Below are 12,072 nucleotides of genomic sequence, written 5' to 3' on the forward strand. Positions count from 1 at the left end.
CAATCGCTGAGTATTTGCCTGAACCTGTTCAGGCTTGCTTATTTACATGATTTGGGATTCTTATACGTGCCAACATGACCTACGTGTACTGTGAGGCATGCGGTGAATTCGCGTCTTAAATCAAGCCGTATTAAATCACCTCCACCACATATCCGTCGTTGCTGGGGGTGTAGCTACGTCTGCCCCGCTCGTATTAGGGTAAGCGGTTGCTTATTTTTCAGGTCTAGAGTTTGCAACATTGTGTAACCGGCCATAGGTTTCTCTAGTCTACGATCGTTTCTTTTAGCCCACTGGATAGGAGCGGAAAGCTAGAGGAAACAGCCTACCCGACTAGAGCGAAGCAGAGCGGTGTAGCAGGAACCTAAATAATGAGAATATGGCCTTCGAGAAGTGCATAGTAAGAGTATGTAAGCAATGAGCCAGAAGAAATATCGAATAAGAGATGCCATGGGGAGTGCCAGCGACTGACAACATCGTCCTTAAAGAGGGAAAAGCTAATAACTAAGGGACAAAACCGCCAGCGCTAGCCCCAGTAAGGAGACCAAACCAGCAGAGAACGTGGACAGAGTCCCAGCTAATGTGATGAAAGGTGCAGGAGGAACTGGCGAATAAGCAACAACAATTTAGCTAACAGCAACATCGTAGATTAAGTCTTTGACGACAGGGATACACCCCGTGCACGAAGGCAAACCCTAACCCTTCCTCTCACTTCGTCCAGTTCAGGGCACGACCCTATGTCGACTCTAAATGGTCAGGTGGTGAGTGGAACTACGAGGCAATTATCTCACTAATTTAAGAGATTAATGATCTCTACTGCACTAGAGCATATCTCCCTCGGGTCCTGGTCAGATCTAGATACTTGTGTGTGTGGTGATTACTGTATTTTTTAGTTAGTTAGCTAACTTACCTAAGTTAACTAACTAGTTAAGTTAGTTAACGTCAAGATCTATTGGTCAACGAGTTTTAAGTGGCGTCAATGCCAGCAGTAGTTCCTCGGGATGACAAAATGGTACCATATCGATAATCATCCACCAATTCTGGTAGACTGTGAGCAAAATAGATATATCAAGAGAGGGTAGTGCTGTCGTCTATACCGGTCGGTTGAAATTCCAGCAGAACTCGGCTATTCTCACTACATTACCTAAACTCTATATACGCGGGCTCTATCGGGGCAAGCCGAGAAGGTATGGGCCAGCGATCGTGTTGGACCAATAAGTAACTGGCAGAGGTAAAGCAGAACCAGAATATGGTGAAAATAGTCGATCTATTGAAGAAAACCGCGACGGCAGGTCAAGTAATATATGGCTGAGTGTGATCACAGCCGTAATGCCAACATACAAAAAACAAAGGAAAGTTAGTCGCTTGGCATAACCCTATCTGAGTGCTGACCTTGGAAGTTACGGGTCTATGTTTCGACAGCCTACGGTGTAGTATGACCGCTCCACCATATCGGCATTAATATCTTATAATCAATATCGATACTTGGTTGCTCCCTACACAATCTGCATATAAACTCAGCCACTAACTCATTACTTTGGTCTAGGTCAGGCCGTTTCGGTATCATGCAAACTCACGACCGTCACACACTCTCGTGACATTGGACAAGCCCGTAACCCCTATAAAGCCTCGAACCCCCAAGTAGAAAATTACTTTTCTAGTGATCATCAATATCAACACTGAAAATTACCGCCCACCATGAAAGCCATCTCGTTGACTTCTTCTTCTTTTCTTCTCTCCGCGGCCTTCTTCAACAACGCCTTTGCAAACATCGTGACTGAGCTTGGACCCAATGGGTTAAATGCCTCTGTGAAGTACACTCCTGACCGCGATACTCTTCGCAAACGTGCTCCTGCTCCGGGTGGGAACAGTGATTGTGCAAAATGGTGTGCAGCCAACTTCCCCAATCCCGGTAGCGATTGTACTTCATTAGCCGCTCATGGGCAGGGACCGTGCTATACATGTGGCCCGAAAAAGAGCTCCCCAACACAACTGCTTTGCGGAGGGCAGTGTCGTGATACGTCGTCCAGTTCTAACAACTGTGGAGCATGTGGCAATAAGGCAAGTGATAGTTCCTGAATTTGGTGGCGGACACTAGCTAATTAATTACAGTGCACAACTTCCACCGGTTGCAACAATGGCAAATGCTGTGGGCCGATTAGTACTCCATGCACTATATCGAATTTCATCGACGCGTGCTGCGGAGATAGTAATGGCGTAAAGGGGTGCGAATTCCGAAATGGTAACCCGAATGATGGTTTCTGTTTTATCTGATCTTATGCTTCACGAATGGGAAGTCAGTCGTCGGGCTAGTTCTGTTTTATTTCGGTCTACTCTTTTCGAATGGTATATACAGGAGGTAAGTAGTCTTATGGAACAAAATGTAGAGCAATCTACCTATGTAGTTGGGCTGAGGATATCCACAACTTCAAGAAAATCGAAAGATATGATGTGTGCACCCCCGGTCTCCCCAGTTTCTGGGGATGCGGGGGCAAATTGAGCTTAAACGTTTACGAGGGTAACGAAATGCGTTAAACAGATACAAGCTTATAGATGTACTTGTGACTAACTATAGACCAAAATAAACGCCCCGCGATGCATGTCCGAAGAACCACCCGAGATAACTGCGAAAATTAAAAAAGAATAATGGAAGGCTTTTTGGGTGCGGCGTGGTGGGCTATTTAGCTTGGCTGGCCAACCAAGCCTCGTGCGCCTTCTTCTGGCGCTCCCAGTCCTTACGGAGCTTCTTGGTGCGGCTCTTGGTGATCTCCTCACCAGCAGCATCACGCGTAGGCAGGCCTTCGTCGTCCCAAGCGCTGTACTCGTTGGTCCGGAACATCTCGAGGTGGCTCAACTTGCCCTTCTCCAATTGCTTCAAAGCTTCCTGCTCCCGCTTCTGCTTCTCCAGAAGCTTCTGTTTGGCACGAGCTTCCTTCTCTTCCCGAGCTTGGATCATGTCACGGGTGACGAGACGGACAAGAGCGGGGAGGTTGTCGCGGTCCTCGAGATAGATACCCAGGTCGAACAAGTCAATATCCCGAACACGATCGCAGAGGGCGAGAATATCTTTGCCGGCCGAGTCGGAGGACTTCAAAGATGAGACCTTGGTGCGGAAGTTGGACAGGACCTCGGCGTAAGGCTTGGCTGACTCGGAAACATCAGAAGGCGAAGTTTCCTTGACTGCTTCTTCAATTTGCTCCGATGAGATGCCCTCCTTGGAGCGAGCCGCTTGACGGAGAGTGTCGCGCATGGTGGAAAGGGGGTACAGGAAAGGCTTGGCCTCCTCAGGCACATCAATACCTGACCAACCGATCTCAGTGCTGTCGGCAGGCGTGGCCCCGTTCAAGCCGAGCGTGTTGACAAGCGAGGTCACCCAGCGGGCAGCAGCCTCAACATCCTTAGGGTTCAGGGTAGCTTTATCCGCGCTGTTGTACTTCGTAATGATCTCCGAAATAGTTTGCATGACGCCGGGTGTGTTGAACGAATCGCAGAGATACTTGTGCACAGCCGTCTTGGCAGCCTCGAGATCAGCACCGAAAGTAGTATCGGTGGCTGAGCCCTGAAGAGCAGCCGCATCCTTCATCTTGAGGAAGAAGTTGTTCACCTTGTCCTCCCAGGAGCTACCAGCGCTAACCAGCTCATCGGTAATCTCGCAACCCTCCTTCCAGCCACCCAGAAGGAAGACAATACGCAGACTGCGCGGCGTCCAGTCTTTCCGGTCGAGGGCTTCCCGGATGGTAGTGAAGTTCTTCAGCGACTTGGACATCTTTGAGCCTTGAATTGACAGGTGGCCCATGTGCAAGAAGTAGTTAACCCACTGCTCATGCTGGTGGCCATCGTCCCAGTACGCCTCACTCTGGGCCAACTCGTTATCGTGATGCGGGAAGGCAAGATCAATACCACCAGAGTGAATATCCATCTGCTTGCCCAGGCGAGCCGAGGCCATGGCTGAGCACTCAATGTGCCATCCAGGACGACCCTTACCCCAGGCGCTGCTCCAGCTGGGCTCGCCGGGCTTTGAGGACTTCCAGAGAGCGAAGTCAGAAGGGCTGCGCTTCTCTGTGGTTTTGGTAATCAAAGAGCCCTCACCCTCAGCGGCCAACTTGTTATCGGATCGGCTCCAGGGCTCCAGGCGGGCGTAGGCGTGGCCTGCGGCCTCGAAAGCACTGATATCGAAGTAAACGGAGCCATCCTCAGTGGCGTAACCATACTTGTTCTTGACGATACGCTCCACGAAATCGGCAATCTCAGCACCATACTCCGTCACGCGGGTCAGCTCATCCGGATCGAGGACATTCAGATCGCGCATGTCCTTCATGAATCGGTCCTCGTACTTCTTGGTCAACTTAGTGAAGATGCTGTGGTCATCGGCGTCAATTGAGGAACCCCTAAGGGCATCCAGGTATGGCAGAAGGACATCCTGCGCACTGGTGTAGAAAGATTCCGCAAAAACCGCTGGGTCGCCAGCAGTGCTACCCTCTGCCTTGCTCAAGACTAGGGCAGCCGATGCCGCAGTCTTGATGTGCATCTTGACCTTGGCCTCATCATCACCGGCCTTCTCATTGCCTGGTAGAGCACCGCCGCTCAGCACAGTCGCATATGCCTTCTCGACCTCCTTCTGGTATTGCGCGGGGGGCAGTTCGGGGTCGAGCGACGTCAGGTTCTTCTTAAGGTATGCTGTGTAGGCCTTCTTGGCCGTGTCCAAGACCTCTGGGGTAATTGCGGGGTTCGCGGCGACGTATTCGTTGAACAGGTATTGTTGTCTGGCGCGCAGAATGATCTATGGAATGTATGAGTCATTGCGCACCAAGCGTCGCGGGTTCAAGCGCAAAGAGTCATTGCCATACCTTGTCGTCAACATCTGTAATGTTCATAACAAAATTGACATCGAACTTGAAGTAGTCGCGCATAATGCGACGAATGATATCGGTGCTGACATAGTTTCGAGCATGTCCCAAGTGCGCATCGTCGTAGACAGTCGGTCCGCACGCGTACCAAGTCACCTTCTTTCCAGCTGGGTCGATCGGAACAAAGGGCGTCTTAGACTTGGTGAGCGAGTTCCACATCTGCAACGGCGGAAGCTCTACTCCCGTCCGAGAGGGAGGTTGCCGCCATGGCGGCTGTTGACGAGACGACATGGGCCTGACGGAGATGACTGATATGGAAGAAAACAGAAATCGCGACTTGGGCAGGAGGAAAGAGCGAGGGAGGAGGGGCATAAAGAGAGCGGAACCACGCAACCAAGAGGGGCAGTTAAACAAAAGACACGATCGAGTCATCGTTGCTGTCCACCGCTTTGATTGGCCCTGATTGGCCCCTGCGCTGCTCTGCTTGCGGAGCCCTGAGCCCTAACTGCCTAAATAGGCAATGCCGCCCAGCTTTTTCTCCGCGCAAAGTTGCGGCGACTCTCGACCTTTAGATCTTCGCGGCGTGATCGACATTTAAAACGAACGGAGCTCACAGAAGCTCTCAACGGCAGTCGCCCGGCTCGTCCACCATGCCATCCCCTTTCTTGACCCCCGGGTCCATTGCGCAGGCCAACGATGTCGCCCTCTTGCATCTGCGCCGCGACCAGACCATCCCGACGATTCTCCGCGCCACGGACAGTGAGCACGACGGCTACAAGGAAGGAAAGGTTTCAAATACTCGTTTTGGATCCTTCCCGCACAGCACTTTGATCAATCAGCCTTGGGGCTCTCAAATTGTCGCCTCCAAGGTCGATACTGGTTCGCGAGGCCGAAAGCCCAGCAACAAGCGCAAAGCCGAGGAGCTTGAAGCCTCTGCCACCACGACAGGCGCCGAGGACGACAGCTCCTCCGTGAAGAAACCCGAGGCCGCTGCAAGTGGTTTCCTTCACCTCACCTACCCTACTCCCGAGTCCTGGACTTTGTCCCTTCCACACCGAACCCAAGTTGTCTACACCCCCGACTACAGCTATATCCTCCACCGACTTCGCGCGCGCGCCGGAGCTACGGTCATCGAAGCAGGAGCCGGCAGTGGTTCGTTCACGCATGCTGCTGTTCGCGCCGTGTTCAATGGCTACCCCAACGAAGAGTCTGCGACCAAGAAGCGAAGGTTAGGGAAGGTGTGCAGTTTCGAGTTTCACGAGCAAAGAGCGGGCCGAGTGAAGGAGGAGATTTCAGAACATGAGCTCGACGGACTGGTGGAGGTGACGCATCGCGACGTCTACGAGGATGGCTTCCTGCTGGGTGACCCCAAGACCGGCAGGTCACCCAAGGCGAGTGCCATCTTCCTGGACTTGCCTGCTCCATGGCTTGCTTTGAAGCACCTCGTCCGGAAGCCGGCTTCTGGTATAGAATCACCTCTCGACCCATCTTCAACCGCCTACCTGTGCACGTTCTCCCCGTGTTTGGAGCAAGTTGAGCGCACGGTCCGCCTGATGCGTGAGCTGGGATGGCTGGATATCACCATGGTCGAGGTCAACCACAACCGAATCGAAGTGAAGCGAGAGCGTATCGGATTGGACTGCGAGGGAGTACGTGGAGCAACAGTATTCCCTAAATCTGTGGACGAGGCACTGTCGAAGCTCCTAACGGACGACGAACGCGCAAAGAGGTTGCGACAAGCCCATCTTGAGGGCACTCGAGTCAATCCCCCGTCCCAGGAAGACATCGCCGGTGAACCCAAGGACCAATCTACTCCCACATATAACCTGGGTCGCCTAGTCCATCGAACAGAGTCGGAGATCAAGACGCATACCTCCTACTTGGTATTTGCCATTCTTCCTCGAGACTGGTCTGAGGAGGATGAACAGAAATGTAGGCAAAAGTGGCCATCTGATAAGGTGGAGGAGGAACCTAAAAAGGCCACCAAGAGCAGGAAGCAGCAAAAGAAGGAGTTCAAGGAGCTGCGTCTCCAAGAACAAAAAGAAGAACAGGAAGAGAAAGAGGAGCAAGCTACGGAGAACAGCGAGGCATGATTTCGAGCTGCTTTGTACTAATGCATATGAAGAGTGAAGAGGTGTACTTTTAACATAAGGCGTTGATAAAAGCGTTCTCTTGCTCATTTAAATCCCACCAACAGCTTTTTATGTCTACACTTAATGAAAAACTACTTACTGTGATCACACCCATGCAAAGATTATGTAGCCATGGTTACGTGAGAGCAAGAGAATATCGTCAAGCAATGTAGTCATAGTAGTAATGGCCTTACATCGGAGTAGCCTTCAAGCACAGCATTCTGGTTATCATAGCAAGTTTCGATAGCCAACTGTGGATTTGGGCCGACCAAGCTAGAAATTTCCATGCGCAATATCCTCTTCATACCACTCAGGACTAGCCATCATCCCAAAGTCTTCCTGGAACTCAGCCATTTTCAAAGCCAAAGGTAGATTCTGCATGATAGTCATTAGTTCAGCGTCATTGACCTCATGCCCAGGCCCTAGGTCTGCGTAAGGCCTCGAACAACGTGTACACTTGCGCTTCGCATAGTCTGGCTCCGTGGTGGTCCCAAGCTGAGAGTTTCGAATTGTTCTTCGTCTCTCAAGGCAGCACTGGCAGGCCGCGCAAAGAGTACAATAGAGGCCTGAACGACACAGTCGCCAGCACAAGCCGCAAAGATAGCGAGTATTTTTGTTGCTATCGATAATCCTTCCGCACTGATACTTTCTTTTTTCGATCCCACAGTCGACGCAGAATCGACGATTACTCTCAGCATGCCCTTTCCCACGTCTTCCCTTGGGTTGTTTATCACCAAAGGCGCTCCATAAGCGGAGATTCAAACAAATACTGCAGGCAAAGTGGCTCTCGTATCTAGAATTCAGTGGGTAGGTATGTAGAGCATAGTGACAGTCAGGCCTTAGGAAGTGTAGTACGTACTCAGTCCAATTCTCCACAGCATATAACCATGATAACCTTCTCCACCGTGATGTAAGATTTTCAGCCGTAATCATGGATCTGAAGTATGAATTAGTTTGCGACAAAGCCAGACATGGAGCATAGTCCAGATAACTGAGAATCTGTAGGTGTATTTCGGTTGGTAAATCGAGCAATTTTATAGCTAGCGGCTGGGCCATAGTGGAGAGAGGATAGGCAAATACTGTAGGTTTAGCTAGCAGGCAAGTGGATCCTTCAAGATGTTCCAAGACCCCACACTAATTTGGCAATGAAAGCAAGGAATCTAAGGCAGGATACTTTGAGGGAAATGAATGACCTCGCGGTTGAGTATAAGCTTCCACACAACTGTGTAGCTGATGTACAGTCAGTCAGATCCCATAAGAAGTCGCTGCGAAATCTAGCATCTACCACCAATTGTACCCCTTGGTAGCCTCGAAAGTATCTTCTACATTATTAGGACACTTTCCAGGTGCTTAATGGTCTTTTGTTTTGTGTGATGATGGGAGTCAGCATCTCCTCTAATATTCATAATGATCATGTGCATATTGACCATAGAACGGTCATAAATGGGCTATGTTCTTAAAAAAAGGTGCTCGTAAATGGAACACGTGTGTCAAAAGCTTCAAAAAAACCATCACATGCAGTAGAAGAGCTGCCCTGGAGTTCACAATCGGCAAAACCAATTCACCGACATCACAGGTTGTTTTCGACTCGGAACTTATCCCAAGCCTCGTTCAGGGTTCCAAAAACGGCGCCAGCAATCATACGCTGTTCAGTAGTAGCAGTCGTCGGAATCTAAGCATCTCAATTAGCAACTAACCCAAGAGACACCAACGAAATGAAGGATAACGAGAACATACCTTATCAGGGTGAACCTTTGCAATACCCTTCATGTATTGAATCTTGACCTTGTTCGGCAACACCAACTCTGCCAAGCCAATCTTCTTCCAGCCGGATTCAGGCCAAAGCACAGTGTCAAGACTACCAAGTAGGGCACGCAGGTTATCCTGCTTTCCATTCCTCCATCCAGCGATTCTCGCGTCAACACTATCAGTGAGAGCGAATTTCTCCTCATCGGCACGTTCGGCAGCCTGGTTAGCCTGCCTCAATCGACTAACAGCCTCCGAGTCTTGGCCAGAAGCGGCTCCGCCGGAGAGATCTGACAGTGCAGACGTCTTCTTGGGTACCGGGGTGGGCCTCTTTCTGACAGGGGCTGAGGGTTTTGACGGAGGTTTGCTGACTCCAGCGGCCTTCTCGCATCGGTTCCTGCCCTGAATGCTAGTACCTCCGCCGTGGCCGGATTCCACGGCCAACTTCCAGGCCTGTGCTGCGTCCGACCATCGTTCAAGTTGCTCTAAAGCTTCGGCCTTGCGCATGAGGGCCTTACCATAGAAGTCCTTCATGGGCTTGGCGGCGTCGCCATTACCGAGGTCAATTGTCTCATCTTCGCCCTTTGACGGTCCGATCATTGTCAAAATAATATCAGCATCGTCAATGGCACCCTTTGGCTCACCGATCTTCAGACCGGTCATTGCTCGGTTACTGCGAACGATGATCGTGATCGGGTGCTTGTCAGGAAGCATGTCGAGCGCAGTAGAGAAACTTTGATGTGCAGCTGCATAGTCGCCCCGCTTGTACGCATCTGCAGCTTTCTCGCGATGGCGGTGAGTCGATTGCAGAGCCTCTGCAGATACGGGCGGTATAGACCGGGACGGAGCCTTGGGGCGTGCTGGGATAGGAGCTGAACGCGCTGGCGGCGGTCGGGCCTGAGGTTGAGGGCTTCGGTTGGGCGGCTGTGACGAAGGGATGGGAGAATCAAAGAGATCAACATTGGGCTCGGGTGCTGGAGGTGGCGCTTGAGGCTGTCGCCGCCTTGCCGGGCTGACATATGCTTGCGCCGACTGCTCCTCGGCAGCAAATCGGGAGAGACGAGATTTGGGTTCCGTAGAGGTCGGTCGTGATGGACGCTGGAGGAAGTTGGCCTGCTGCATATGTTGGGTGGCTGGCGATGGCTGGCGACGCGGGTCGCTACTAGTGGGAGCGGATTGGCGCTGATCCTGCGGGCGAGCAGGCTTTCGAGGTGGTCCAGAATCACGAGCTTCCAAGAGTAGTGCCTCGTTAGTGAAGTCTTGGTGCTGATTTTGCGCTTGCTCCCTTTCACCACCGCGCCGGGGCGGCTGTTGAGGGAATGGCTCCTCGCGAGGCGCAGATGCATCCCTCATCCACTTGGGCTGGTTAGGGTCATGATCGGCAGCATTGAATTCATTCACAGCTTGCTGGAACTTCTTGCTACCAGTCTTCCAGAGGGAGCCAGCAGTTTTCAACAAGTTGTTGCCAAATTGAGAGGCTATTTGTGCGGGGTCTTTCTCTCCAGCCCCGGGGCTTCGACTATCCTCGCGCGACCGAGGAGGCTGTTGTCTACCTTCCCTCGCCCAGGAAGGGGGATCCCGGTGTCGACTATCACTTCGCTCCGTGCGATCACCGGGTTGAGTGGGTGCAGGAGATCTCCCTTGGGACTTTTGCCTTGACTCGGCGTGTGCTTGCGTGAGTAGCCAACTAACAGCCGCCTGGACATTGGTTCCTGACTCCGTAGTCTTCAGGGCTTGCCGTGACTTGTCCGCGGGGAATCCCATATCCACCAGCTCTGCAATCGCTCGATCAACTTCGTTCGAAGGCATGGGGGAGGCGGACTGGTTTTCGCGATCACGGTGGGAGGGAACTTGCCGCTCTGGGGGCGGCTGCTGGCGAGGGATCTCTGACACGGGTTTTCCCAGTAGCCCAAGGAAATCATCATCGTCTGCGGCAGCTTGCGACGGAGCCGGTGCTGGCTTCGACTTCAATTGATTGAGACCAAACGGATCGTCGTCGTCGTCGCCAAATGCACCCAAGCCCCCCGAGTTATCCTGCATCGTTATCCCCCCACTAGGTGTGCCTCGTCGCGAATTAGAACCAACCTGGGGAGATGCGTTGGAGCTTGGGACGGGGAAGTTTGTTGATGCATCAACGGGCGCAGCGGCGCTGAATGCAGCCAGTATATCGTCGTCGTCTGCTGGTGGCGATATGGATTTCGCGATCGCCGCCGTCGCGGGGCTCGGGGTCCGGCCATGTTCCAAGTTGTCCCAGAACTGCGAGTTCTGACCTCCATACTGCGCATCGTACCGCCGGCGGTCCTCCGCTGCCTTCTTGGCCTTTTCCTCCTGTAATCGCTTCTGCTGCTCTACCAGCGAAATGTTCTTGTTTGCCGCGGATGAATTGAAGGACACCAAGTTCGCAAAGCTATCTCCGGTAGATGTAGATGTGGGCGGTTTGGATGGCGAATTGGATCGGTTCGAAGCAGCGGACATCGGTGTTGATCTACCGGAGGCACCATTGGGTTTGACATTGGGAAACATGAAGCCAGAGCCCATGGGAGGGGGTTTGTTGGCGGGCGCATTGGAGTTGGATGACCAACTCAGCCCATTCAGGTCATCCATGTTGAGCTGGATGAAGGCCAGTCAATGAGTCGGCGGAAAGTTGGATGACTGGGATCGGAGGATAATTAGGGATCAGAAGATAGATATAGTGAGTTGTCCATGATCTCACCACACTCAAAAAGATTCAAAGAATTGACAACGTTGGTTTGTTGAAGTAGCTTCATTGAACTTCCCTCAATGAACACCGCGCCCCCTTTGCATGTGGGGATGACGACTGCGGGGCACGTGATCCATTGGTTCATGGATCGCCCGCAATGAGTTTTTATTCTTTACTTCTTTGAGTCGATGTAAAAAATTAAAATAGCCATTTCTTAGAGAAAGATAGCGGGAACATAGTTCTATAGATATACATGGAGGGTTTTGTACTAATGCTTTCAGGCGATGCTTCTTATTTTAAGATCCGTTTTGTGACTGATCAATCCGAAAATATATACTTCTACACTAACATGGCAACGACCCGATCGAAGATTCAGCGCAGTCCAGGTAGTGATGTCGAAATCGACATTTAACACAATCGTTACCAACAATAGGTATGCTTTGACATTTACCCAGAGTCCAATCTATGTTTTACCCATGATGGTTCTCATTCGAACTTTACAGTAGCTTCCATGTCATTGACATCTATTTAGAGGGGCATTTGGTGCCCCTCTCATGTTGAGCCTTGAATATCAGGCGATCATATGCGGCCATAAGACAGGCAGTCGAGCCTAAGGTTCCTGTGCCTGGATGACTTTCCAATCGATGTA

At 51.5% G+C, this 12,072-nt stretch overlaps 3 protein-coding genes across 3 annotated transcripts; 1 reads left to right on the forward strand and 2 right to left on the reverse strand.

Annotated features, from left to right (window-relative positions):
- Positions 1 to 2,524: 2,524 nt before the first annotated feature.
- On the reverse strand, positions 2,525 to 5,276 carry N7473_003685 (cysteine--tRNA ligase; the record flags this gene model as incomplete). Its single annotated transcript, XM_057149625.1, has 2 exons — positions 2,525 to 4,777; positions 4,845 to 5,276. The coding sequence occupies 2 exons, from the start codon at positions 5,274 to 5,276 to the stop codon at positions 2,675 to 2,677; spliced, it is 2,535 nt and encodes an 844-aa protein (XP_057013279.1). The 3' UTR covers positions 2,525 to 2,674.
- A 218-nt stretch (positions 5,277 to 5,494) lies between these two features.
- On the forward strand, positions 5,495 to 6,937 carry trm61 (tRNA 1-methyladenosine methyltransferase subunit GCD14; the record flags this gene model as incomplete). Its single annotated transcript, XM_057149626.1, has 1 exon — positions 5,495 to 6,937. The coding sequence occupies one exon, from the start codon at positions 5,495 to 5,497 to the stop codon at positions 6,935 to 6,937; it is 1,443 nt and encodes a 480-aa protein (XP_057013280.1).
- Positions 6,938 to 8,546: 1,609 nt separating this feature from the next.
- On the reverse strand, positions 8,547 to 11,326 carry N7473_003687 (UBA/TS-N domain protein; the record flags this gene model as incomplete). The annotated part of the gene is made up of 2 exons (XM_057149627.1): positions 8,547 to 8,648; positions 8,714 to 11,326. 2 exons carry the CDS (start codon positions 11,324 to 11,326, stop codon positions 8,547 to 8,549), a joined length of 2,715 nt encoding a protein of 904 aa, XP_057013281.1.
- Positions 11,327 to 12,072: the final 746 nt, after the last annotated feature.

The sequence above is a fragment of the Penicillium subrubescens genome, assembly GCF_028828155.1.
Source record: "Penicillium subrubescens strain IBT 31985 chromosome Unknown utg000002l_segment0_segment0, whole genome shotgun sequence".
NCBI lineage: Eukaryota > Fungi > Ascomycota > Eurotiomycetes > Eurotiales > Aspergillaceae > Penicillium > Penicillium subrubescens.